Genomic DNA, 27,076 nt, shown 5'->3' on the forward strand with positions numbered 1-27,076 from the left:
ACTCTTTCACCAGGATAGATTTACCTGATTTACACAAAATCATTTCTCAACTGTGACCCTCCACCTGCATCCTCTACCCAATACCAACAAGTTTTTTCAAAGAAGTATCGAGTGTGCTAATTGATAGTATTCTTGATATAATAAACTCATCATTAGATATGGGGGTCTTCCCAGACTGTCTTAAGACTGCTGTAGTTAAACCCCTACTCAAGAAAAATAATCTTGACCCCTCTGCTTTTGAAAATTTTAGACCCATTTCTAACCTGTCTTTCTTAAGTAAAATTCATTATGCAGCTAAATGACCACCTCAATAAACATGCTATTCTTGATAAGTTTCAGTCGGGTTTCAGAACAAATCACAGTACAGAAACTGCACTCATTAAAGTAGTAAATAACTTGCGGGTAAATGCAGACAGAGGCCATTTATCTGTTCTCATCCTCTTAGATCCGAGTACCGCATTTGACGCCATTGATCACAATATTCTTAGAAATTGCCTTAGTCAATGGGTGGGCCTCTCTGGCAGTGTCTTAAATTGGTTTGAATCCTATTGTGGTAATTATAACTCAAAGACACGATATTCTATATGGTGTTCCACAAGGCTCTATCCTGGGTCCGCTGCTCTTTTCGAATTACATGCTTCCATCAGATTATCTCAGGGCATAACTTGAGTTACTACAGCTATGCTGATGACACGCAGCTGTATTTATCAATAGCACCTGATGACCCTGATTCTGTTGTTTCACTAGCAAAATGTCTTACTTCCAAATGGATGAATAGTAATTTTCTCAAGCTAAATAAAGAGAAAACAGAAATTTTAGTGATTGACAATAATGGATATAATGAGGTTATTAGAAATAAACTTGATGCATTAGGATTAAAAGTCAAGAAGGAGGTAAAGAATTTAAGGGTAACTGTCCTGAATTTTAAATCGCATATTAATCAGATCACTAGGACAGCATTTTTTTACTTAAAAAATACAGCAAAAGTTAGACCTCTTATATCATTGAAAGATGCTGAGAAATTAGTTTACGCTTTTGTTTTCAGTTGACTAGATTACTGTAACACACTCCTCTCAGGACTACCCAAAAAAGACATAAATCATTTGCAACTACAGTGATCCCCTGCTATATTGCGCTTCGACTTTCAAGGCTTCACTCCATCGCAGATTTTATATGTAAGCATATCTAAATATATATCACTGATTTTTCACTGGTTCGTGGATTTCTGCAGACAATGGGTCGTTTCATTTATGGTACATGCTTCCTCAGTTGTTTTTCCCAGTTGATTTCATACAAGGGACGCTATTGGCGGATGGCTGAGAAGCTACCCAATCAAAGCATGTATTATGTATTAAATAAAACTCCTCAATGATATACGATATGCCTCCCTTGCGGTGCTTCGCATACTTTAAAGCTCTAACAGCATCTATTGATTTTTGATCGTTTGCTCTCTCTCTCTCTCTCCTGACATTCTCTGCTCCTGATGAGGGAGTGTGAGCAGAGGGGCTGTTCGCACACTGGCTTAGAGGATATGGATGCTCCTCTAAAAAATGCTGAAAGACTACCTTCACATTGCTCCCTTCCTTGCAGCTACTTTGTCGGGCGGAGCTTCGCATACTTAAAGGCACCTATTGATTTTTGATTGTTTGCTTTTGTCTCTGACATTCTCTGCTCCTGACTCGCACTCCTTCGAAGAGGAAGATATGTTTGCATTCTTTTAATTGTGAGACGAAACTGTCATCTCTGTCTTGTCATGGAGCACAGTTTAAACTTTTGAAAAAGAGACAAATGTTTGTTGGCAGTGTTTTAAAGTCCCTGTCTCTACAATCTTCTGTGTTTCTGTGCAAATCTGTGACCCAAGCGTGACAATATAAAAATAACAATATAAACATATGGTTTTTACTTTGCGGATTTTCACCTTTCGAGGAGGGATCACTGTAGTGCAGAATGCAGCTGCTAGAATCCTAACTAGGAAAAGAAAATCCGAGCACATTTCTCCAGTTTTGATGTCACTACACTGGTTGCCTGTGTCATTTAGAATTGACTTTAAAATACTGCTTATGGTTTATAAAGCCTTAAATAATCTCGCTCCATCTTATATGTCTGAGTGTCTGCTTAGAATTCCAAGAGCTAAACCTAAAAGAAGTGGTGAAGCAGCCTTCTGCTGTTATGCACCTAAAATCTGGAATAGCCTGCCAATCGGAATTCGCCGGCCTAATACAGTTGAGCACTTTAAAAAAACTGCTAAAAACACGTTACTTTAACATGGCTTTCTCATAACTTCATTTTAGTTTAATCATGATGCTCTGTGTATTCAATTAATTATCATAACTATTCATGTAGCTCCAAAATCCGTACTGACCCCTACTCTCTCTTCTGGTTTTTTTCCCGGTTTCCCTAATCAAAGCACCATGATGTTCTTACATTAATGGATTAAAAGCCAGAAGTCTACATGACCATCATCATCAAGTCCTTCCATGAGAACCCTAAATACAATGAGGACTGTTTCATTTATGTGAGGTAGAATGCCCAGAGGGGACTGGGCAGTCTCATGGTCTGCAATCCCTGCCGATTTAATTTTTTTCTCCAGCCGCCTGGAGTTTTTTTTTGTTTTTTCTGTCTTCCCTGGCCACTGAACCTTACTTTTATACTATGTTAATTAGTGTTGTCTTATTTTAATTCTTAGTTTGTCTTATTTTTTCTCTTTTCCTAATCATGTAAAGCACTTTGAGCTACATTAATTGTATAAAAATGTGCTATATAAATAAATGTTGTTGTTACTGTAGAAACAATCGTATGCAATACTAAATGGACTCTAAAACTGAACCAAACAAAACATTAACTTTTAAAACATGTACATTATGACTGCAAGTTACAAAAAAAAAAAAAATGGGAAACATTATCATAAAGAAGAGAGAAAATAACAATCAAAATACAAATTAAGTAATGAAAGAGGCATTTGTTAATAGATTTCAGAGACAGGAGTGTTACTGCAGCTTAGCAGAAAGCACAACATTAAGTACTACAAGATCAGCAAGGTCAAGACACATTTCTGCAATAGGTTTCCATGGTTCCTAATAATGTTCCACAGCTGCCTTGAATCCTACTTGTACCTTCATATGGAGTAATTTGTAGTCATTATTAAGGATGTTGATTTTTCTTCTGTGAAAAGCTATTTCCTGTGTAACCACATTTATTTTATAAAGTCAGGTAAATCTCATCAGTAGTCATGCCTGCTGTCCAGTACATATAAAAAATTCAAGAATTTTAACAAGGTACTATTCAAGCTTAGTTTAGGCCTGTACAATGCAAATACACTAGACACATTCAGACATTTAATTTTGAATATAACTTTAACAAAACAATGTTATGCTTAAAAAAAGGCTTTAACTTTGAATAATAGGTTACACACACACTAACTACTAAACATGCAGACTGCAACACTGGGGTGGCTCGAACCTAAACCCGAAAACACAACCCTGCAGTTATTTATATATTCCGGAGTAATGTCAGCTATTCACTTAGGAAAGCAGACTTAGTTAATAATTCATGGATCTTGTCCCAGCAAAAATGATAAAATTACTGTTCATAGCTTTGTTGAAAAAGGAAGGCGCTGATTTCTATAAAGTCAATGAAAATATTAACAGGGCTTGGGATATGAATTAATTTGCGCATGTTTTATTTATATAAGCAATAACCACTAATAAAATTCATGTTGTGAGACGATTTATTTTTTACCTTATGCTCAGAAAGTAAGTAAATATTTACAAGGCACAGAGAAAAGAAAGGTGCAGACAGAAAACCCCATTTCACACAATAAAGGGATCTGTCATAAAACGTACTCATTAGCACAAAAATCAAAACTTCCCATACATCTATCACTCTATCATAAAATACAAGGATAGCCCAAAAGGTTTGGCAACAAAGCTTTTCACCTGCTAATAATTTAACTGTTGCTTTAGTATACTTTAGGAACACTATAGATGCATTTGCTATACCAGTGAGAAACAAAAGCTTGTACCAGTCTGAATTTGGCACTTCTAACTACTTCTTTACTTTTTCAATAAACTGGTCATCGCTTCTTACCCTTATCACTTCCATTGATTCTTTCAGGGCTATAAAAATAATGATCTCTATGGGAGAAAGATTTTTTTCCCGGCAGATGAAAGGAAAAAATATCCAACCAAGTTTTGAGATTAATTAATGTGCTTTACAAATTGGGTGACATCCTGTATTGTCAAACTGAGGGACAATTTCAGTAACATGTTCCCCTTAAACTCATGGATATGAGTTAACAATTTAGCATATACAGTGGTGTGAAAAACTATTTGCCCCCTTCCTGATTTCTTATTCTTTTGCATGTTTGTCACACAAAATGTTTTAAAATTACCCCAAGAGCGCAGAGACGACTCATCCGAGAGGTCACAAAAGACCCCAGGACAACGTCTAAAGAACTGCAGGCCTCACTTGCCTCAATTAAGGTCAGTGTTCACGACTCCACCATAAGAAAGAGACTGGGCAAAAACGGCCTGCATGGCAGATTTCCAAGACGCAAACCACTGTTAAGCAAAAAGAACATTAGGGCTCGTCTCAATTTTGCTAAGAAACATCTCAATGATTGCCAAGACTTTTGGGAAAATACCTTGTGGACTGATGAGACAAAAGTTGAACTTTTTGGAAGGCAAATGTCCCGTTACATCTGGCGTAAAAGGAACACAGCATTTCAGAAAAAGAACATCATACCAACAGTAAAATATGGTGGTGGTAGTGTGATGGTCTGGGGTTGTTTTGCTGCTTCAGGACCTGGAAGGCTTGCTGTGATAGATGGAACCATGGAACCATGAATTCTACTGTCTACCAAAAAATCCTGAAGGAGAATGTCCGGCCATCTGTTCATCAACTCAAGCTGAAGCGATCTTGGGTGCTGCAACAGGACAATGACCCAAAACACACCAGCAAATCCACCTCTGAATGGCTGAAGAAAAACAAAATGAAGACTTTGGAGTGGCCTAGTCAAAGTCCTGACCTGAATCCAATTGAGATGCTATGGCATGACCTTAAAAAGGCGGTTCATGCTAGAAAACCCTCAAATAAAGCTGAATTACAACAATTCTGCAAAGATGAGTGGGCCAACATTCCTCCAGAGCGCTGTAAAAGACTCATTGCAAGTTATCGCAAACGCTTGATTGCAGTTATTGCTGCTAAGGGTGGCCCAACCAGTTATTAGGTTCAGGGGGCAATTACTTTTTCACACAGGGCCATGTAGGTTTGGATTTTTTCTCCCTAAATAATAAAACCATCATTTAAAAACTGCATTTTGTGTTTACTTGTGTTATATTTGACTAATGGTTAAATGTGTTTGATGATCAGAAACATTTTGTGTGACAAACACGCAAAAGAATAAGAAATCAGGAAGGGGGCAAATAGTTTTTCACACCACTGTACTATGTCATCTTGCAAAACTATCAGTTTTGCATTCGAAAAAATAGTAGCCATAATATTACCTCCTAAAGGATTAACTTTATACTCTTTTATGGAGAAATTGAATGCTGTCATTTCACTAACATTTGGTCTCTCGAAGTGAAGATGCTGAACAAAAAAAAAAACCTCAAAACAGGAGAGAAATCTGAACACAACTCTAGTAGCAGTTTTGTGATCAATGGTTACACTTCATTGAATTCAACATTCAATTTTACCACTCGTAAAAGTTTGTTACCAATTCCTTCTCTGGCACATGAAAGTCAACAGCAGCGTGTACACATAACATTCTAATGGTCACCTGCTTATAATTCTTTGCATTTATATAGTACATTTCTTACTACTCAAAGCGCTCAGCAATTGCAGGTTAAGGGCCTTGCTGAAGGACCCAACAGAGCCGAGTCCCTTTTGGCATTTATGGGATTCGAACCGGCAACCTTCTGAAAGCCAGTGCAGATCCCTAGCCTCAGAGGGTTACACACTAATTACAAAATGTTCTCCAGCACTTAAGTATCAAACAGTGTATTTCAAATTAAATGTATCCCTCTCTCTCTAATGCCAAATTAAGGGCTGTCTGTCTATCAAATAAAAACTCACAAACCCCTGGGCCTTGAACCTTGCCAAAATTCGTGTAATGTGACCCATGGGTTGAACATGTGGACTACCAAGGTCATGAAATTCTGCTTTGGAATCTTCTCACCACACTTACATTGCAGTGGCCCACTGATCATTTTCATTGAAAGGGCCAGACACAAATTCTGAGCACAACAGAAAGTCACATATAACTAAAGAATCAGAGATGTAGGCTCCTTCTGCCATGTTACTGGACTTTGGATCCCTCACATGCTGGGCCATGCAACATGGCTACCAAGTAAAACAATGGCCGCACGAGCACGCAACACCTCTTTTAGGAAACTAATGGCACCATCATCGGATGGGAATGAAGGACATTGCAACACTGCAGCACATTATAGCCCTGCTACTTTAGAGAGGATTCTGAATCAAAGAAAACGCAGCTTGTTCTCAGTTCAGGAAAAATCTTGAAAACTAAGAAGCTTTGTTAAACACAGGCATATTTAAAGATAATCCTTTCAAATTGGACTGTACATATTAAATAGCCCTTTATTTTCCTTAGCATTATGTTTAGCCCTGGAAAAATTAGCCCAAAAATGATAATTTTTTTTCAAAAAGAAAAAAAAATTATTACATGTCAAAGAAAATACCAAAGCATAAAATAAGTATAGTAAGAAAGACCTAGTGTCCACTGCTGTACTGATGTATAGGCAGCATAGAAATAGTCTTTTTTGTTTTTTTGGCAGCATGTTGTTTCACTCATTAGATGGTAGCAGAATACTGTTCTGAGAATTATCTGGGGTTAACACTATAACAGGCATCATACAAGTTACCCCGAGCCTGTCTTAGGTTTAAGGGTGTACTTACACTGACAATGTGCTCTGTGTTTGAGCATGTTTTTCCACAGGTAACCCCACAAAGTCTAGTTCATTTGACTAGTGTGATCACTCCATGCCGGGCCAACCGCACTGTGCCCTGGCCTGTTTGGAAGAGGTGGACCCAAGCACAGTTCAGTAGGAACAGTGTAATCGCTAAACTTGACCGAACACGGAAAACAGATATTATGTCAATGATGTGGAAAGTCAGAAAATATTTTCGGAAGTGCAGCACGATTAACAGCAAAATACTGCGCTGCACACTCAATGAATCTCTAAGTGGGTAGAGCGTTATCCTGCACTACATGACTCCAAAACAACCACAAAAAAAGTAAAATCATTTTGATGTGCATGCTGTCACACCGTGTTCAGATCTTGTTTTGGCTTTACAAGGAGTCGCATGATCAAGATGAAAATGTGCCCAGGCCCAGAATGTTAAGCGCAGCATGACAGCAGGGAATTAGGGAGGGGGAGACAATCACACTTGGGCACGGTATGGAACAAACGTGCCTAGTATAAGTACACCCTAACTGTACTTGCAAAGGATTCTGAGCCAGAGTCACGCTTGGGGTTAATGCCAAGGATGTTAAGAATGAAGAACAATTTTAAAAAGGCAGATAAACAAATAAGTCAACAAAAAGCAGTATGAGATGAATATGAATGCAAGCATAACATATGATACTCAAAAGCCCTTAATCTATTCTGGGGTTGTGAGGGGCTAGAACCTATACCAGCAGCACTGGGTGTAAGACAGGGAACAGCCCTGGACAAGTTCTCAGTCCATCACAAGTTGTGGAAGTGCATAAACACATACACATGCATGCACACTCACTCATCTTCATAAATATTTTAACAGATATCAGACACTTCATTGAAATAATAAAAAAATCTTACACAATGGTTTTCTGTATCTACTCTTACCATTCTGTTGAGTATTCCACGTTCCTGAATGTAACAAAGACAATTCAATTTGACACAATCAGCTAGGAGATCCAAAGTCAAATGACCATAATAAGAACTGGGTTCAAATTACAACATTTATCATCTAAAAGAAAACATTTTGAGGCACAAAATAAATATTACATTATACTGTATGACATTTTGCTTGAAATAAAGACATCTTTACCAACAGCACCTGTTTGGGAAGATGTGACAAGAAATTGTCTGTTTCATTAAAAGCAACAGAATGTTATCATTTTTGTGTCACTGGGAACATAAAAAAATTTCCTCTTACTCTTGACAAATTGCTTTAAGTAATTGACAAAGATTGGTCACCTGTTTTCTGCAAAGAGTAGAGTGCTGCAGGAATATTAAGCATGGACTTAAAACAGCAGGGATTTAGTTTTTTTGTTGTAAACTTGCCTGCTGATTCAACAAATGCAATAAATTAAATATCTGAATGTTGTAATGAATGGCACACTTGACATCCTGACTGGGAATGAGCAAAGATTCTTACCAGGCTGGAAGGCAACTAGTGAAGGACTGGGGGAGATGTGTACAGCTGAACATTTTCTTCCCTAATACACAAGATCTGCATCCCTGTGTTGCGATTCCCACGCAAACACTCGTTGGGCATTGTGGGATATGTAGTCCTGTGGAGGCAGCCCTTTTGGATTCCGTTGGGCCACCAGGGAGCACTACTGGGATTCATAGTCCCTACTTTCTGGGACGTCTGGTCAAGCTGGAAGTAATCCTAGGTCTTAGATAAAAACAAGCTGTCCAATCTTAGCGAGGCGAGTCAGAATTTGGTGGAAAAGGATGAAGCTTGCCTGGAGGAGTGGAAGGTGAAGGAAAACGACTGGTATGAGAATTGCAAAAACCTTTGCAAAGTATTTGAATGCAAATAAACCCTTTCATTATATCTGGACTTGTGTCTGTGAAATTGTGTCTAGGGTTTGGGGTACTGCAACACACCCTTATGGTCACAATGTTTACTGGCCATCAAAATTCTCAGCAGTGGCTTTGGTGGATAAAGGAAAGGGAAGGAGAACCCCATGAGCTGGCTGTACACAGGTTCAAACAAAGCCGGAAGAAAATCATAAATATTTGGGACACCAGTCAGGTAATCCCGTTTAATTCTCTCAAACCTCTCGATAAACTTAAACAGGTGGCGTCTGGTAACGATTAACATAAAGCAGCAGGGTACAAAACAGAAAATAGCTTCAATGTTAACTCTAGCTGACAAAACAAAGGAAGGCTTTCCTAGGGCTTTTACTCGTCAGGACTGGTCTCATCAAAAGACGTTAGTGGAGGCACTCGGTCTATTTATAATGGGAGGACCAGAAGAGGCAGAGCTAATTTCCCTCATTGGGAGGTTTCTGGTAGCTGTGGGAAGAAAAGCAAACAGAGTTAGCGACAGCAGCCCTCTCGACCTGGTGGGTTACCGTTTACCTCAAGTGAGCCAGCAAGGAGATACTCAGACACACATGCGTGACAACCCATAAATCTATTAAAGAAGCACCATATGTTGTATACCATGATTTCCTTTTTTTGCTCATGATATCCCATACAGGTCCACTATTGCATTAATGGAATTCACTCACAAATTCACACAGTGTGTCCTGCAGCTGGACTATGTGGAGTAAAGGTGACTTTCTGAGTCAAAAAGCAACAGCTGATAATGTGTATTATTTAATGAGTCCAATCTTCCTGCAACTCCATAAAACACTGGGCCTAGTTTCTTAAATTAAATCTGACCAGTTGAAACTTTCCCCACCCTACACAGTTTCTGGCCAAGTCAATAGGGAAAATGTAATTTGTTGCATTTTATATCACTTCAAAGATTGCTTCATTTTAGTTTACCACACATTTGGTCATGTTGAATTTTATCTTGTTATTTCCACATAATCATGTTTGGTTTTTATAATAAAATGTCTTTTGAATATGTCATCTGTGAAGGGTCTCATGTAAACTAAAGATTGGCTTAAGCAGACAGATTTATTTTTTTACTTATTCAACTCTAGGCATCAGACAGATTTACACCTTATTAAATATTCATTACCTGAAGAAACTGACTCCTTTATTGCATAATTAAATGTTCCACATTGGGGGATCCAATTTCTTGCAAATGTAGTGTGTGAGGATTCAGTATCTGGATTTGCCAAACCATGTTGTTATGGGGGACAGTTCTTAAAACTTGAGTCAAGCCAACCTGACACACATAAAATACTAGCGTACTTAAAAAAATTGACAGCTCAAGAGCATGTATGCTTCTTTAATATTTCAAGGCACTTCATGCTTGCAGAGAAACTATTTTGAAACGATGCATTAAGGAAGACACTGGCAGATATGAAAGTACAGTAGGTCTCTTATATTCATGGTTGCTTTTATGAACTTATATAATAAACAGCATTTAATTGCCAAGACCAGGTAATGTATTACAGTATATTGCAGGGGTTTTCAAGTTTGATAACGGAGGCCATTAGGGATGAACGTTCTCGTACCAACTTAGCTACTTATTTAGAAACCAATTCTTGCTGACCATGGAACTTGGCTTGTTAGTGCTTCCATTGTGCTACTTTAAGTCATTCTTACAGATATTTCCATCCATCCATCCATCCATTATCCAACCCGCTATATCCTAATTACAGGGTCACGGGCGTTTGCTGAAACCAATCCCAGCCAACACAGGGTGCAAGGCAGGAAACAAACCCCGGGCAGGGCACCAGCCCACCACAGTACAGATTTTTCATTTCTGAAAATATCACTGAAATGATTTATGGCTCAGAGCAGATATTTTACTGTTAGTTCTTCATTTTATTGTCTTCCATTCCCTTCAAAATATTTTATTAAAACAGAGACTTCATGATGAACACACACAAGTGTAAATGGGAAGTTAGATGGATAGCTGCTGCTTCCGATGTCATTTGTGTCTCATTTTATAAACTGGAAGCAGATAAAGAAAACAAGAAGCAGTTTTTGTCCTGTTTTTTTGTCAGTGCGGCTTTGACGCCATGGACTATAAGGTGCATACTAATTCAGCGTGAGCAGGAACAATCAATAAAAATGAAAAAAAAAAATTCAAGTGACGGTGAGATATGAAGAAGGCAGATTCACCAGTGTTTGTGTGTCAGCTTTTATCCCTCCAGATCAGAGAATTTCCAGTTCCATTGCCTCAAAACACCACTCACATCTACAGTTATTCCCATTTTCAAATAAAAAGTAACCGCGTCAGATCTGGGGCGGGGTGGGGGGTTTGTAGTATCGTGATTGTGACTGAGAGAGTAAAAGTGAAGAAAAAAAAAACGCTAACTTAATAAATTTATACTGGTTGTTACAGACACAAATCAAATGTATGTTTTTATTGTATCACATTAACAATTAGAGCAGCTCGCTGCTCAAAACAGTAAATTTGCCGGTGAGCTGGTTTCGATCTCACGACCTCCGGATTATAAGTCAGCGGATCTTACCGCTTCACCACGGAAGGTGTCGTATTATACTTGCACCTTTTAAGAAAGTGTTTATTTTATACTTGGCCATCAACCTTCACACATAATACAGTTCATGTCTACATTTTCTTATTTATTACTAAATCATGAAAAACCTTTCTGTTTTAATGATGTGTTTACACACATTAAATTATTTCCCCTTACAATTCTAGGTAGCTCAATCAAGGCAGGAACTGGGAGAACTTCTTGCCCATTCTGAGGCGGTGGAGGGATGGTATAGGGATGGTATAGCAGGCTGGTTGCTGCTTGGGCTTATCGACACATTTAGAAGACAAAAGAGGCTGACGGACAGGTGCGAAGGGATTTAAAGTGGGCCGGATTTACAAGTTTTTTCATAGGCTCTGGTAATTCTAGTGTTAAGACTAAAAGGAGCAATTAAAGTTTATGAGTCTTAACAAGTAACTTAACTTAAAATAAAAACAAAAATGTTGATTAAGCAAAAGTCACTTCAGCTATAATAATTGGCTTCTATTTAAGAAACCAGCTTGGAACAAAAACCTGCACTCACTGCAGCACTCCTGAACTGAACTTGAAAAGTGTATGGGGAAAATATAGAGAAACATAAATAAACACACCAAAAGTATCAAACAAAACAAACATAAATCCAGGCAATACATGGACCTGGACTATAAAATACTAAGCGGAATGAATTGGTAGAAATTACAAAATGGATTCTTGGTCACAAATCTGAAGTACGACTCTGAGTTAGCACTTTAATGACACAGCTTTGAGTGTTATGACATCTCTTGGTGGATAGCAAGGGTAGCAATTTATTTCAGGGGAATGCGACAACTTGATAGAAAATACTTTCTTTTGGCACCTCTTATATAAGTCCTGTAAAACTGGGACCGTGGCATTAGTTTTACTATTGGATGAGATAGGTGAGAAAACTTTATTCTGGTGCATCCAGCTAAGGTTTACTATGTGAATGTTATTATCTGTAGTTACTATTTATAATAATAAGTGAAAAGCAACTGTTAGAAATTTTGGGAAAAAGTTGCTTTCTATTTAGCAGATTTTAAGCATGAATTTGGTTGTGGGGCAAATTGGAAAACTTGCAATTCAAAGCTAAAAGTTATGTCTTGTGTGAAACATAGAATATTTTTCATTTAACACTTCAAAGAAATATGCTCTGGGAGAAGGTTGTTAAGTAGAGCGCTACCAGGAAAAAGGAAAAGAGGAAGGCCTAAGAGAAGGTTTAAGGATGTAATGAGAGAGGACATGGCGGTGGTGGGTGTAACAGATCAGGATGCAGAGGACAGAAAGATATGGAAAAAGATGATCCACTGTGACAAACCCTAATGGAGCAGCTAAAAGAAGAAGGACTTAATTTATTCTATTATTATACTATCAAGTATGCAATTCCAGTGCTGAAGAGTATAAAATATATCTTAATTCATAAACAATGTTCAAAAGATCCAAATCATGAAGATGAATAATTAAGAATCTTATTAAAAATGTTCCATGCCATCTGTGTGCTAGAGTAATATACTTTTACAAGTCCATTTCTTGGAGATGACAGCTTGGCTTGAGATCGTAAGTGAAGACCTTGTGCTTCTGCAACTGCCATTGGAGAGATAAACAAGCTTGAAGAAAGAGATGTGAGTAGAATGTTGCCCAGCCAGAAAAATCCAATTAAAAAAAAAATACACTTGAAGTAAACAACTCAATTAGGTGCTGATAGACATTGCTGCCAGAGAAGTTTCTAAAATTGCCATTTCTTTATTACTTGCAGAATGACAGCCGGGCCTTCTACTAATGGCTTTCCCTGTGTCATTTTCTGCAGATGTATACAGAGCGATTCATACTGTGACCCTGAGACAGACAAGTCACAAAAGCTCCGAAACTTAAATCAAAATGTTTCAGTCTTAGTCTCAATTTTTTACTCACTACCCTATTTCAAATGTAGAACCAGGAAAATTCCCAGGTTTAATCATATCTGAAATTTGGAGAAATTTTGTCACATACAGTACTATGCATAAAACTTAAACATGCGTAAAACAGAAAATCTGTAAAATGAAGGTGCTGTAAATACAATAAAAAGTTTTTAAATAACAAAAAAAAAATGAAAGCAGTAAACTGTAATTCAAATGAAATATTTGGCATAACCACTTCTTGTCTTTAAAATTAAATCAGTTTTTTAAGCAATCTGGCCTGTAGTTTGTTCCAAGCATCCTGGAGAGCTGGCCACAGTCCTTCTGAAGACCTTGGCTGTCTTGCTTGCTTCTGTCTCTACAGGTGATTGCAGATGGCCTTGATGCAGAGATCATGGCTCTGTGGAGGTCATACCATCAAACACACCTCATTAATGGTTCTGGATGGGAATCTGCTTGTACGTTACAGCACTGAAGTTTCCATTCATTCTTACCAGATCACGTACAAGTTCATTTGTAGAAAAGCAGCCCCAGTCCTTCAGGGAATCTGAACTGTACTTGACCGATGTCTGCAGATATTTATCCATTAGCAATTTCCAGCTCTATCACAGACTAAATGTCTCCTGTTTCACCCAAAACATTTCAAACTTTGACTCCTCAATACAAAGTATTTACAGTTCTTGTTCAACATGCAGTTCTTGTGTTTATGTGGGAAGATAAGTATCTTTGCATTATTTTCACTTCAAAGGAATTGCTTTGGCAGCCACTTTTTTACGAAGACCACTTCTGATAAGACCTTTCCAGTTTGAAATGAGGGATTAAGGTTCCAGTGTTCTTTCTGACTTTTCGTAGCTTGATACACCTCTTGTTTGCTGTTCTCAATTAAAATGGCAAACCACTGTGTTTCTGGTCATCAATTGTGGTCATTTTCTTATGCTTCTTTAGTTGTGCTGACATTATATTTTGAAACCTTCACCAATTTCTGTTTGTTGGAGACTCTGCTGATGCAGGATGATCACCTTATGTCTTGTTGCCATGGTCACGGTTTACCATAGATGAAGAACTGGTGATTTGAAGATTAACCTTTCACAGTCTGACACATCTACACCTTTTAGTTTGGTTGATGTTCACCTAGGTTGATTCCTTGTACACCATTAATCAGGTTAATCAGGTTGGTTCAATCGTCCCATTACTTATTGAGCATTACCAACTGTTTTTCTATCTTTGTTTAATCACACATTGGCTTATACACTGTATCCACAAAGAAATTAAGTTTTGATCTGAAAAATAATCTATGACTTAATGTTATTTTCCTTAATGAAACATAGACATTTGTCTGTAACATTTACTTTGTTTGGAAAATCAATCTTGTGAAATCTGCCATTTGCTCTTTCTACTGACTGACCAATGTTGAAGACAAAAATAAACATCTAAGATAAAATGTATATAAAAATCTAAGATGCCTAAGAATTTTGTAAAGTACTGCGTAAGGAAGATCCAATCATTTCTTGGGTTGACAGTATCACATATAATATTCCTGGTTAAAGGGGTTGGGACCTATAATAGTACAAACAAGGTACAGGAATACCAATGATTCTTGCCTATATCTGGAATTCTAAAAACAGTGCACTCAATGAATATAGATATAAATATAGATGGGAAACTGAAAAATAGTTGCAAAAAAACAAGCTTTCAAAATATTTCATTAATCACAATTTTCTCTTGAGGAGAGCAGCACACTCACTCTTTCACAAGTACACTGCTTCCTTTGAAGATGATATAAAACAAACCTGTAAAGTGGATAGCCTAGATAGTTTGTGCAGTAGTAACTTTGTATTGGCACGGATTCAAAATAAATCTCACTAAATGTACTTCAGCAGCCTTAATTATTTAAAAAATCCTTTAAATTGTTTGTTTAATCCAGATTTAACATTTGCCATGATGAATATAAAGAATAAACAAAAACTAAACGTTTTTCTAATATGAAAATGTTTTTCACTATCAAAGAAAACAGCTTTTGAAGAAGAAAAACATGCAGTAATAAGGGAAGCATTTTGGATGTCTAAAAACAATTCTGCTACATTTTCCACTTGTGTCATAAAATAACACACACAAAAAATATGACACCTAAGATTCAATATTTGTAATGCACATTAGTAACTGCTGGAAAATGTTTATTGCAAGTAATTTGGCACAATGAATGAAAAAATGCACAATTATCTAATAAATGACATAATTTTCCCAGTGATTTAAAGTAAAATGATTATTGTTGTTTACATATAACCACATAGAAGCTTACCACCTCTGCTTTCTCTAAATTATAGCTAAGGTTCTAATAATCGGAATAACTCTCCTGAAAATCACTCTGAGACACAAAAGCTTGCTAATTGTACATTAAACACCAGCTCTGCAGTTAAGAGCACGGGTTACTGATAATGGAAACAGACACATTCACAAGTTCGATGCAAGACAAGAATAAAAATGACTCAGAAATCGCATCATTTATAACTTAGTTGAGATTGGCAATAAAGGAAGTCTTAACAGTTCTCATTGCGAGAGCTCATTACCAGTGTTTACATGAGCATCTAAAGAAAATCATTAGTTTCACTTGGACTTAATTTTACCTGTTAATTTAGAGATATGCAGATAAATTGGAATCTCTGTAATTGAATTTCCTTGTCTCTTTCAATCACGCACAAATGCCCATTGCCTTCCACTCATTTATTCAAAGAACTTACAGGTGATTTACTTATAACATGGGGGAAGAAATAATGACTCACTGAATCAAAAAAAATGCATTAACATATTTTTTAACTTAGTATGCAAATTAAAAAAATATATCAACTTTGTAAATGATCCACAGGGGTACAATTTATCTAACTTTCATTTCTAAAGCAGGTCTAAATAATAGCAGCTTAGTTTCTTGAGTGCTAATTAGAACAAATTCTCATTGCACAAAGACTTTAAAGATGACATCAACTTAAGTCATAACCACCATTTTAAAATATTTTCATCATATTGTTGTGCACCAGTCCAAAACAAGAAAAATGTAGACAACCTAAAAAAATAACTGAAAAACAGCCAATATACAGTCGAGCACTGTATAAATTGCCCATGGCACCCAGTACAGTGTACTATGACTGGCCATGGTATGCCCCCCTTCTCCGTCCTGGTTTACTAACGTCTTTCTGCCAGTAGATGGTGGGACTAAGCCAGCACAACCTGGGCGTAATTACATTCATTTGTTTGCCTTTTTTTTTTTTTTTTAATGTTAAGTCTTGCCATCACACATAATTTTGCACATATGATTTTCCAGTCAGCAATTCACGAGAAAAGTTAAGTTGTTGATGATTTGCTGCCTTTTTTTTTTAAATATATAAAACACTATATACATTGCATTGCAATGCTCCAATGCAATTAGACTAGAAAAAAGAGACTTTGACATACAGCATGATATGACATAATGCAAGCAAATGACAGACCTGCACTGCATTATCAATTGTCTACTGAGCATTGTGTAAGGCTAGCACATCATCAAAATAATAATAATAAATAATAATAATTCTTTGCATTTATATTGTGCTTTTCTCACTACTCAAAGCGCTCAGCAATTGCAGATTAAGGGCCTTGGTCAAGGACCCAACAGAGCAGAATCCCTTTTGGCATTTATGGGATTTGAACTGGCAACCTTCCGATTGCCAGTGCAGATCCCTAGCCTCAATGGAACGTTTGGGGAATGTGGGTGAAGGGCAGAGTTTTTGTCAAACTTCCCTCAAAACTGACATGTTATGTCGTCACTTCAGACCTGGCAGGTTAAGTAATCAGGAGCAAATTGCAGCATGTATTATACACTTCAAAACCTACCAGTGAACATACAGACTCACTATGCAGTCTTTTGGCCTGTACAAGTGCTGAACTGATACTTTAGTGGTGGGAATGTTGATAACACTGGGATGGCATGTAGTTTATATTACTGTTATAAAAAAATCACAGGCATACATTTTGTATAAAAATGTAGATTGTATTCAAATTTAAAAAAGAGTTGATATTTTGCAAGGAACTGCTATATACAGACCTCAGTATGTGTGTCTCAGGAACTGCAGGTCTGACGTTGTTATCAGCAATGCCATGTGCAAAAATTCGCTGACAACATTGCTATTGTGGGCTGCATCAGGAGTGGGCAGGAGGAGGAGTATTGGAAGCTAATCAAGGACTTTGATAAATGGTACTCAAACCACTTACACCTGAACACCAGCAAGACCAAGGAACTGGTGGTGGATTTTAGGAGGCCCAGGCCCCTCATGGACCCTGTGATCATCAGAGGAGACTGTGTGCAGAGGGGACAGACCTATAAATACCTGGGAGTGCAGCTGGATGATAAATTGGACTGAACTGCCAATACTGATGATCTGTGTAAGAAAGGTCAGAGCTGACTATACTTCCTTAGAAGGTTGGCGTCCTTCAACATCTGCAATAAGATGATGCAGATGTTTTATCAGACGGTTGTGGCGAGTGCCCTCTTCTACGCGGTGGAGTGCTGGGGAGGCAGCATAAAGAAGAAGGACGCCTCACGTCTGGACAAACTGGTGAGGAAGGCAGGCTCTATTGCAGGAATAAAGCTGGAGAGTTTGACATCTTTGGCAGAGCGACGGGCACTAAGCAAACTCCTGTCAATCATGGAGATCCACTGCATCCACTGAACAGTGTCATCTCCAGGCAGAGGAGCAGCTTCAGCGACAGACTGCTATCACTGTCCTGCTCCACTGACAGACTGAGGAGATCGTTCCTTCCCCACACTATGCGACTTTTCAATTCCACCCGTTAAAATGTTAACATTATTCAAAGTTACTGTCTGTTATACCTGCATTTTTATCACTCTTTAGTTTAAGACTGTTTTTTGTATCAGTATGCTGCTGCTGGATTATGTGAATTTCCCCTTGGGATTAATAAATTATCTACCTATCTATATGTTTTGAGTGACAAAAACAAGCTTCCATAGCAAAGAGGGACAAAAATCAACTGTTTTGAAAGAACAATGATAGGACTTCTTGCAGTAAGCATGTGCAAGCTATTGTACTGGATTTTCACAAAAAGTGATTTGCTTTGAGATGGAAGCAAAATAAAACAGAATTGGTGAATACTCATCACACTGCTGTGAGAAAACACTCGATTTAACCGGTCAAGTACAGGTTTTAAAAAATAAATAAATAAATAAATAATCCTGTCTTCTCAGCTGGGCTATGGAGTCAGAGTCGGACTTGGTAGCAATTATTGGGTTACTGGAATTGGAAGTGGTAAAAATTTACAGGCTACGACTAAATGTAAATCTTCTCTCTATATAGAAAAAGATTAGCAAAATTGTGCAATATTTTCATGTGACGTTTTCATGTAATGCTCATTTTTCTTCAAAACTGTATGTCATATAGTATACATCTATATATAAAATACAGTAATGATTCTCTCATGTCAATACAACAAATTTAACATGCATATGTCAAACAAAATACCTTATATACATACGCTCCGCTAAGAACAGCAGTAGTTCAGTTGTGTGTTAGCAGTCAACAAATAAATCCAATGTAATGGCACACACTTATAAATTCTAAAACTGCATCAACATTCAGTTGCCCGCATAATCACAACTTGTGATCATGCAGGAGAATTCATATTACTTCCACATATTAAGTTTGATACTGGCGATACCTCAGCAAGTAGATTACTATTCATCTTGCATATATGAGAATTTCCAATAGTTTCAACATTTGCTATAGAATAAATAAATCTCAGAGCCAGAGTTTGACCATATAGTGATATACCCATGGAACAATAATGAGCAATGCGAGCTATCGAGGTGGGGGTTAGGCCTCTGTATGCGTTCAGTGGGGCACACCCCCCTAAGTTATAATGTGTTAACATTTTCAATTTTACAAATATTAACACAAATAAACTATTGAGGTTTTGGATAAAAATATAACCTCTTTTAAAATTTTGTAACTTTTGCTGTTTGTTTGAGGTAATTCAGTGTTTGCATAAAATGCTTTGTATCTTGTATGTTGTGTGCTTTCAGTCAACATAGTAAAAATATCGTACTACTGTTTAAATCATAGGTGGGCAAGTGTGGCCTTCAAAGACTTTTTTTGTGGCCGTCATGAAGGTATCAGTGAAACAAGTGATTGCGGCCTTTTGGCTTGTTCACACTAGCAGAAAATGTTTAACGAAACAAACAACGTAAACAAAGATTCATTTGGTCTCCGCGTTCATACCTGACAGAATGGTCAATGACAGCTAACGAAGTACAGCCAAACTGAATGCAAGTTATGCCAATAGCAGTCAAGCTAGATATTTACTGCGGATAGAGTGCACGAGCACTGTAGATTTTCGCGAGTACCGTTGTAATTATTTCCCGGGGTAACTAAAGTGGCCAATCAAATGGCACTGTAAAGGGTTAAAGTTCAGCATGGTTAAACTTCAACGAAAGTAGTCAGATCCATCATTTCCTTATCTGATAATTATTGTTATGTTTTATTGTCCATATAATGCAGTTACCGCTGTCTAAGAAATCCAGACAAGTAAACGATGAAAATCGACAGTTCAACAGTGAATGGGAGTTGGATTTCTTCATGTCAAACCAAGAAAACTCCATGATGTGCCTAAGATGCAAGACACATATAAGAACAGAGAGTTGTAAGTCACACATGAAGTACATCAATTTAAAAGATGAAGCCAGAAGGCAAGCGTATGATTCTTTGAACAAGAGCCATAAAAAAGAAACATCCATGTTCAGCAAATTTAAATCATCCTCTCACAATCTGGAAGTTGAGGCAATGTTTCGAGTCGCCTTCAAACTGGGTGCTGCTGGAAAACCATATACTGATGTAGAGCTATTCAAATCATGCATGCTTGAAGTTGTTCAGTGTCTCGAACCATCTCAACTTCAAAAATTTAAAGATTTACCTCTATCAAGACAATTTTGAGGCACCAAGGTGAGGTCGCAGTGGACTTAAAAAATCAACTGAACAAAATATGTCAAGAGTCCAATACTTTGTATTCTGTAGCGTTGGATGAATCCTTCGATACAACAGATACGGCATAACTGCTTATTTTCATCAGAACAATGTCACCAACATTTGACATCCATGAAGAGTTGTTGTCCCTAATCAGTCTCAAATCAACAACAAAGACACAAGATCTTCTCACAGCATTTAACAACACTTGTGTAGAGAAGAAATTGAATCTAAAGAGGCTTGTTGCTGTGTGTACAGATGGAGCTCCTGCACTGGTAGGAACAACAGGCATTTTTGTGACTCTACTTAAACAACAAATTCACTCTCAATATCCGGAATCTCCCACATTATTGTCATTGCATTGTATTATACACCAACAAGCTCTACTGTATGTGCTACAGTAAGTAGGCAACCTTGAACAACACATTGGAAGACGCCGTTGGTATTGTGAATTTCATTCGCGCTCGAGCCTTCAATCATCGCCAGTTTAAAGAACTCCTCCAAACTGATGATTCAACTGAGAAAGAGGACATTTTATATTACTCAAACGCTCGTTGGTTGTCAAGAGGATGTGTTATAAATAGAATTTATGAATTGCAAGGCACTATCAAAGAGTTCTATGCATCCAAAGGAGTGGTTTTTTAAACTCGATGACATCAACTTTTGCATGAACCTGGCTTTTCTCAGCGATCTTTTGAGTGATCTCAACAGTCTGAATATGCAACTCCAAGGCAGAAATCAAAGTGTCTGTGACCTCTGGTGGAGTATAAAAATTTTTCAGCGCAAGATGAAATTGTTTCACAGCAAGTTTCAAAAGCAGCAGCTCTCTAAATTCTTTCCGTGTCTGAGTAATTTTGTCAGTAACAACCCATCTGTAAAAAGAAATTTTGATGAGTTCTGTGAACTGCTCGGTTTACTAGTCGCTGAATTTGAGGCTCGATTCTCCGATATCCACGTCAATGACAATGATTTACGGCTGGTTTCAGAGCCACACCTGATGGAACCTGACAATGTGCCAGAGAAGTTCCAAATGGAATTGTTGGAACTTAGTGAAGATCCAAATGCTCAACACAAGCTATCCCAAAATTCCGTGGATTTGATTTCATGTTGGCGTGGTGTTCACATCTACCCCATTTTGCGTGAACGCGCTCGACGGGTATTAACATGCTTTGGTAGCATGTACATTTGTGAATGTACATTCTCTCATATGAAGTACATTAAAAATCAATACCGCACAGTCCTGACAGATGACCATTTGGAAGGCCAGCTACATTTAAGAACAACAACTTTTGAGCAAAGTTTTAATGAATTGTCAACCAACAAACAGACTCAAAAAAGTCATTGAAAATTACAGAATTAATTCGTGTTATGGTTTATTCTTACACTTTTATACACTTTGGGGTCAGTATAAAGTTTAATAATAAATAATTAATAAAAGCAAGCCTATATATGTTGTTAATGACTTCATAATGGTACGGCCTTGTTAAAGCAGCCGTCAGTGGCCTTAGTGCGAAAAAAGGTTGCCCACCACTGGTTTAAATGCATTGGGTCACCCATAAAATGTCAATGTTTTTGACAGAAATGAATACCTTTGATTATCAAGTTACCATTAAATTGATGTAAAAATATAGCCAAGTCATTGTTAGTGCGTATGATGGCTATTACTGCTTGAAAGGGCTGATTTTAATGTATTATTAACATAAGGCACAAAGCCAACCATTTTCAGTAGAAATCTCTTTAGTCTCCTTATTGTAAACACCCTCACCTTATCTGTAATTAGTCATGTTTACATGCTAATTGGTCATTAGAGAAACCTTTCCAATTGCTTTAGCACCACTGAAACATGTTATTCGGTTCACTTGTGTTCAAGGTACTCGCATTCCTAAAATTAAGATCTGGGTTCAAAAATGGCCAAAATGAAACAGCTTTCTCAAGAAACATGTCAGGTTTTTTTTTTTTTTGGCAGAATGAAGGTTATTCCATGTGACAGGTTGCCAAGAAATTGAACATTTCATTCAGAAGTCAAATGTGCATTCTTTCCCAATATTTTTTCAGGTTCATCATGGTTTCTAATGGGAAAACCTAAAGATAATTGTTTTGTCAAAACATTTTAAATTGGATTTTCTGAATATTAAACATACAGAAAAAAATTTAAATAGCAGTGCCTTAATAATAATGCACCAAAAAATACAGAGGATTGCAATTTGTGCTTGAGTATAGAGGAATCATGGGTACCTACTCTGATACTTTGCTTGCTAATCTTCTGATATAACAGAATGAATTCAAAACTTCACAGATTCTTTGTGATTAAGCCATGAAAACGTATTCACAAAGTTAAAATACTTGCATGAGTGACTGGTTACATTCTGTATGGTTACATTAAAGTGTGAAAAAATTTCCAACACCAGCATCTAGAGGTACTTCTGGTCTTGTGACTATAGTGAAGGCTGTTTCAATAGTTACTGTGATTCGCTTTGTGACCATGAGCAAGTTAGTTAATTAACCTATTTGGTTTTTTTTTTGTTAAGATATTAAATATGTAAACAATTGAACTGTCAATAGTGTACAGGTACTTGTAAAATGCATTGAATTGATATTGGCAGATAAGATGTTTTTTGTTGTTTAACATATCTTTTGTTAACAATGCACATACTTGATCATTGATATGAAGTAACTTTTATTCTGGTTTCTTAAAATTTGTCAAGGTAATATTTAATTTACATTACCTATTTTTTGGACAGAATTTGCAAAACATCCATGCTATTGTATTGACTTTAATCTGTAATGCCTAGCAGAAATCTGACTCATTTTTTTTAATTTTTAGGTTTGTTTGTTAATATCACTTTTTCAGTACCAAGCTTGGCTAAGAATCATATTGCAATGCCAGGCATCGAAACACTCTAAGTATGCCTGTGTTAGGGACCACGCATATAATACAATGAAACCTTAACTGCTTCATTTGATTTTCCTATATTTTAATGAAATACATATCATCCAATTATAAGGTAATGGGAGAAAAGGTTTCCATTTTTTCTGTTATAGCTATACAGTACTGTTAGGTGAAGTGGACACTTTGCAGAACATGAATTAAACTGTTGTTAACAGCAAAAAGGTAGCTAAGATTGTCATACTGTAAGTGCTCATGTCTTCCCATTAATATAATACATAATGCACATGCAGTTGTTTTATACTCTTATGTTACCTTACTAATAAGCTGTTAACAGAGATTTCATCACAAGCATATGACAAGTGTACATGAGCTATGAAAAAAGGGAAAAATAGTTTAGCCTTATAAATTTAAGGAAACAGAGACTAAGAGTGACATTTTTGAAGGCTTTAAATTTCAGGACCTCCAAATCTCAACTCAGTACTATTTTGGAGAATGTAAGTGAATAGAATTGGTGACTGTTTGGACTGAGTGGCCTCTTGTCAAAATTGTTGTAATATTCTATAATATGCAAATTAAATAAAAAGACAATAATGAAGTTTGCATGGAAAATGAATTTCCAATAATTTTGACTGCATTGTAAGCATATTAGATATTCTTACATTACACTTGACTTGGAAAATTCTTGAACATCTTCCTTTAAATTATTTGTAGCAAATGTGTCATTTCATAAAAGCCTGGAATAAAAACTAGTAATAATTAAGAAAATCAGGATGAAATACATCTTACTTATCCATTTGTCTCATATTAATAACTATTATGTGATTGTCTGCAGTATTCAAGTTAAAGTTGTGGTTTTTATGAGATGTGCAGCTTTTGAAATTGAAAAGATATGTTACAGAATGTTTCAGAATGCCACTAGCAATACTGCGTCTAAATTTAGCTGTGCATACTCAAATCATTGTAAAGTGTCTATAAAATGCATTCACCCAAATGAACATCACACTTTAATCCATTACAGTATATTATATTGTCTAAATGATATCAAAATTGCACAGATCATTTTGACTTTGATAACAAATAAAAACATACAATGATGTCAATTACTGTACAGTATTGTTCTGACAACTTTTAGTAAGTTACCCTCTATGGACACCAATAACAGTAACTGAAGCAAACTGTGTTAGTATCTGATGGGTAAAACTCTTATTAAGAATGCTAGAGGATTATTAGAACAAACACATTTCGTCACTGGCCCTGTTATGTCATTTGTGCCTTTGCAATATTTAACCATTCCTTGCCACATATGCCATTCATCACTCATTCAGGCACTTGTTCTCTATCAGCTGAAATACTATAACTATTGCTTAGCAAACCTCCCAGGCAATTATTATCTGGCCTCTACACCTTCTTTAGAATTCAGCTGACCAGTGAGTATATTTTGTTTCATACCTACCCTCCAGACATGACAAAGACTCAGCAGAAAACTCTTACACTGATCTACAGGTCCCTGCATGGCTCTCCTCTCCATATGTCTCTAGTCTAGATCTGACCTGTCTAGTAACAGTCTCTGCTACTCTATGTCCTACTTAATTCTTACTCACAAGTTATGGAATGAACTTCCCTGTTGTCTCAACTGCTCAGAGTCTACTGATGTTCGGGTACCTCAGAAGACACATTTCTTTACAAGGCTCATTCTTTGCAATCTTCATTTTCCTCCACAGCTGTATGGACCCAATCTATTGGCAAGCCATTCAGATTTGCTCAAATTCTAGTTTCTCATCTAGACTTGTAGCACTGCTTGTTTTTTACTTTAATTTTGTTCTCTGTTCTTGTTAACTTTTACTTTCTAATTGGTCGAATGTGTTATATTTAGGGAATGTTGTTTTAGAAGTCATCATGGATAAGGGTATGTTCTAAATAAAGAATACCACTTTCATTTAAGATTCTTAACAAAACCATGATTCATGTTTGTAGCACTGCCTGAAAAAAGAACAGTAAAGGGCTCAAGCAACAATCAAGTTAAAACCCTTTGGTCTTTGCATTTCATCTTGGGTTAATTTTTCTATACTTGTTTTATTTATTTTTGCTTTTAATTTGCATTTAAATTGAGTTTTACATGACTGATTTTAGGTCATGATGTTATTTCTTTACATAACAGAAAGCATTATACTGTAAGTATTACAGAAACTTTAGTTTGAAACCACCAAAAATGAGTTCTTATTTTACTTTCAAATAATACGGGTTTAACATTAAAGACCACATTTAGCCTGTGAATTGGCAAACCATCAAGAAAATACTATACAGAATAGAAAACAAAACTAAAAGAAAACAAAAAAAAACTTGGCTAATCATAAATCAAATAGATTGTTTGGCCAAGATAGTTGTACTCACCACGTTGAACTCAAGGTTTTGTTCAATCCACTGCTGTCCATCTTTAAACTCATCATGTAAGCCCATTATGTAAAGCGTGTCTAAGGCATCAACTATAGTAGCTCCCATTTGGGAATTTCCTGTGACAAAGAAGAACATAACAATAAACAAATAACTAAGTGTAATTTACAAAAAGTACTGGTGGGTAGGCACGGATGCACCCAATGGTCTCAGAAAAGGATTTGCAATGTGGTAGCAGAAAGCCAAAACCACTAAGCTCTTTCTTGCTGGAAGCTTTTAATGTGCATGCATCCAACCCCTGAAGGCATTTCTTATCTGAGACTGCATACTGCTCGATGCGCCTTCAGGGACAAGAAGCAGCAACCAATCTGTTTAAAAAAAGGATTACAAATGTTTGATGGAGGTTGATGCAGATGTCTTGACTTTTATTTATTTTAACTAAGAACATATTCTTCGGATATACTTTAGTCCAAAACAAGTGAACCAAAATTTTAAAAGGTATACTGCAAGTTTTTCTTGTCAAGCAGAACAACTATGATGTAATATAACCTTTGAGAGTGGATCCTCTTTAAAATACCAAGGTGAAATGTATAACTGCTTAAACCATTTGTAAGATAGCTCACTTTAGCATCACTAGGACACATGTTTTGAAAGTGCACTAAATTATTGTTATTTTGAACAAACATTTTTGAATGCCTATCAGACAGCCTTGGTGTCACAACTATTCCAAACACCTTAACAGTTGTATTCTAGCATTCTATTCTTGATAAGTTTCAGTCAAGTTTTAGATCAAACCATAGTATGGAAACTACACTGGTTAAAGTAGTAAATGACTTATGGGTTAATACTGACAGAGGGCATATATGTATTCTTGTTCTCATAAACTTGAGTGTAGCACTTGACACCACAGACTACAGTATTCTTATAAATCACCTTAGACAGTGCAGTCAGCCTCTCTGGCAGCGTCTTAAATTTGTTTCAGTCTTAGTTAAGAGGTAGAAAATTATTTTTTAGTTTTGGTAATTGTACTTTGGAGACTCACGATATTGTACATGGTGTACCACAAGGATCTATCCCGGGTTCGCTGCTCTTTTCAATCACCATGTTTCCATTATGTTAGATTATCTCAAAACACAGTGTGACCTACCACAGCTATGCAGACGACACACAGTTTTATTTATCAATATTTCCTGATGACCCTGATGCTCCTGGCTCTCTGATCAAATGTCTTACCAGTATTTCTAAATGGATGTGCAGTATCTTTCTAAAGTTAAATAGGGAAAAAGCTGAAATCTAGATATAGCAAGGGCTTTAGAAATAAACTTGATGCCTTAGGCTTAAAAAACAAGGCAGGGATAAAGAATTAAAGGATAATCATTGATCCTGACCTAAACCTTATATCACATATTAACTAGAATACAAGGAATGCATTTTTTCATATAAGGAACACAACAAAAGTTAGAGCTCTTATAACTTTACAAGACACTGAAAAATTAATCCACACTTTAGTTTTTAGCTGACTAGATTACTGTAATGCACTCCT

At 36.7% G+C, this 27,076-nt stretch overlaps 1 protein-coding gene across 1 annotated transcript in view; it reads right to left on the bottom strand.

Annotated features, from left to right (window-relative positions):
- The window catches only part of man1a2 (mannosidase, alpha, class 1A, member 2), a 524,864-nt gene that overhangs the window by 188,546 nt on the left and 309,242 nt on the right, over positions 1-27,076 (bottom strand). Inside the window, exon 5 of the mRNA XM_039743738.1 lies at positions 25,534-25,652. Coding sequence (XP_039599672.1) covers positions 25,534-25,652 — 119 coding nt within the window. The remainder of the gene's footprint in view (positions 1-25,533; positions 25,653-27,076) is intronic.

The sequence above is a fragment of the Polypterus senegalus genome, chromosome 2, assembly GCF_016835505.1.
Source record: "Polypterus senegalus isolate Bchr_013 chromosome 2, ASM1683550v1, whole genome shotgun sequence".
NCBI lineage: Eukaryota > Metazoa > Chordata > Cladistia > Polypteriformes > Polypteridae > Polypterus > Polypterus senegalus.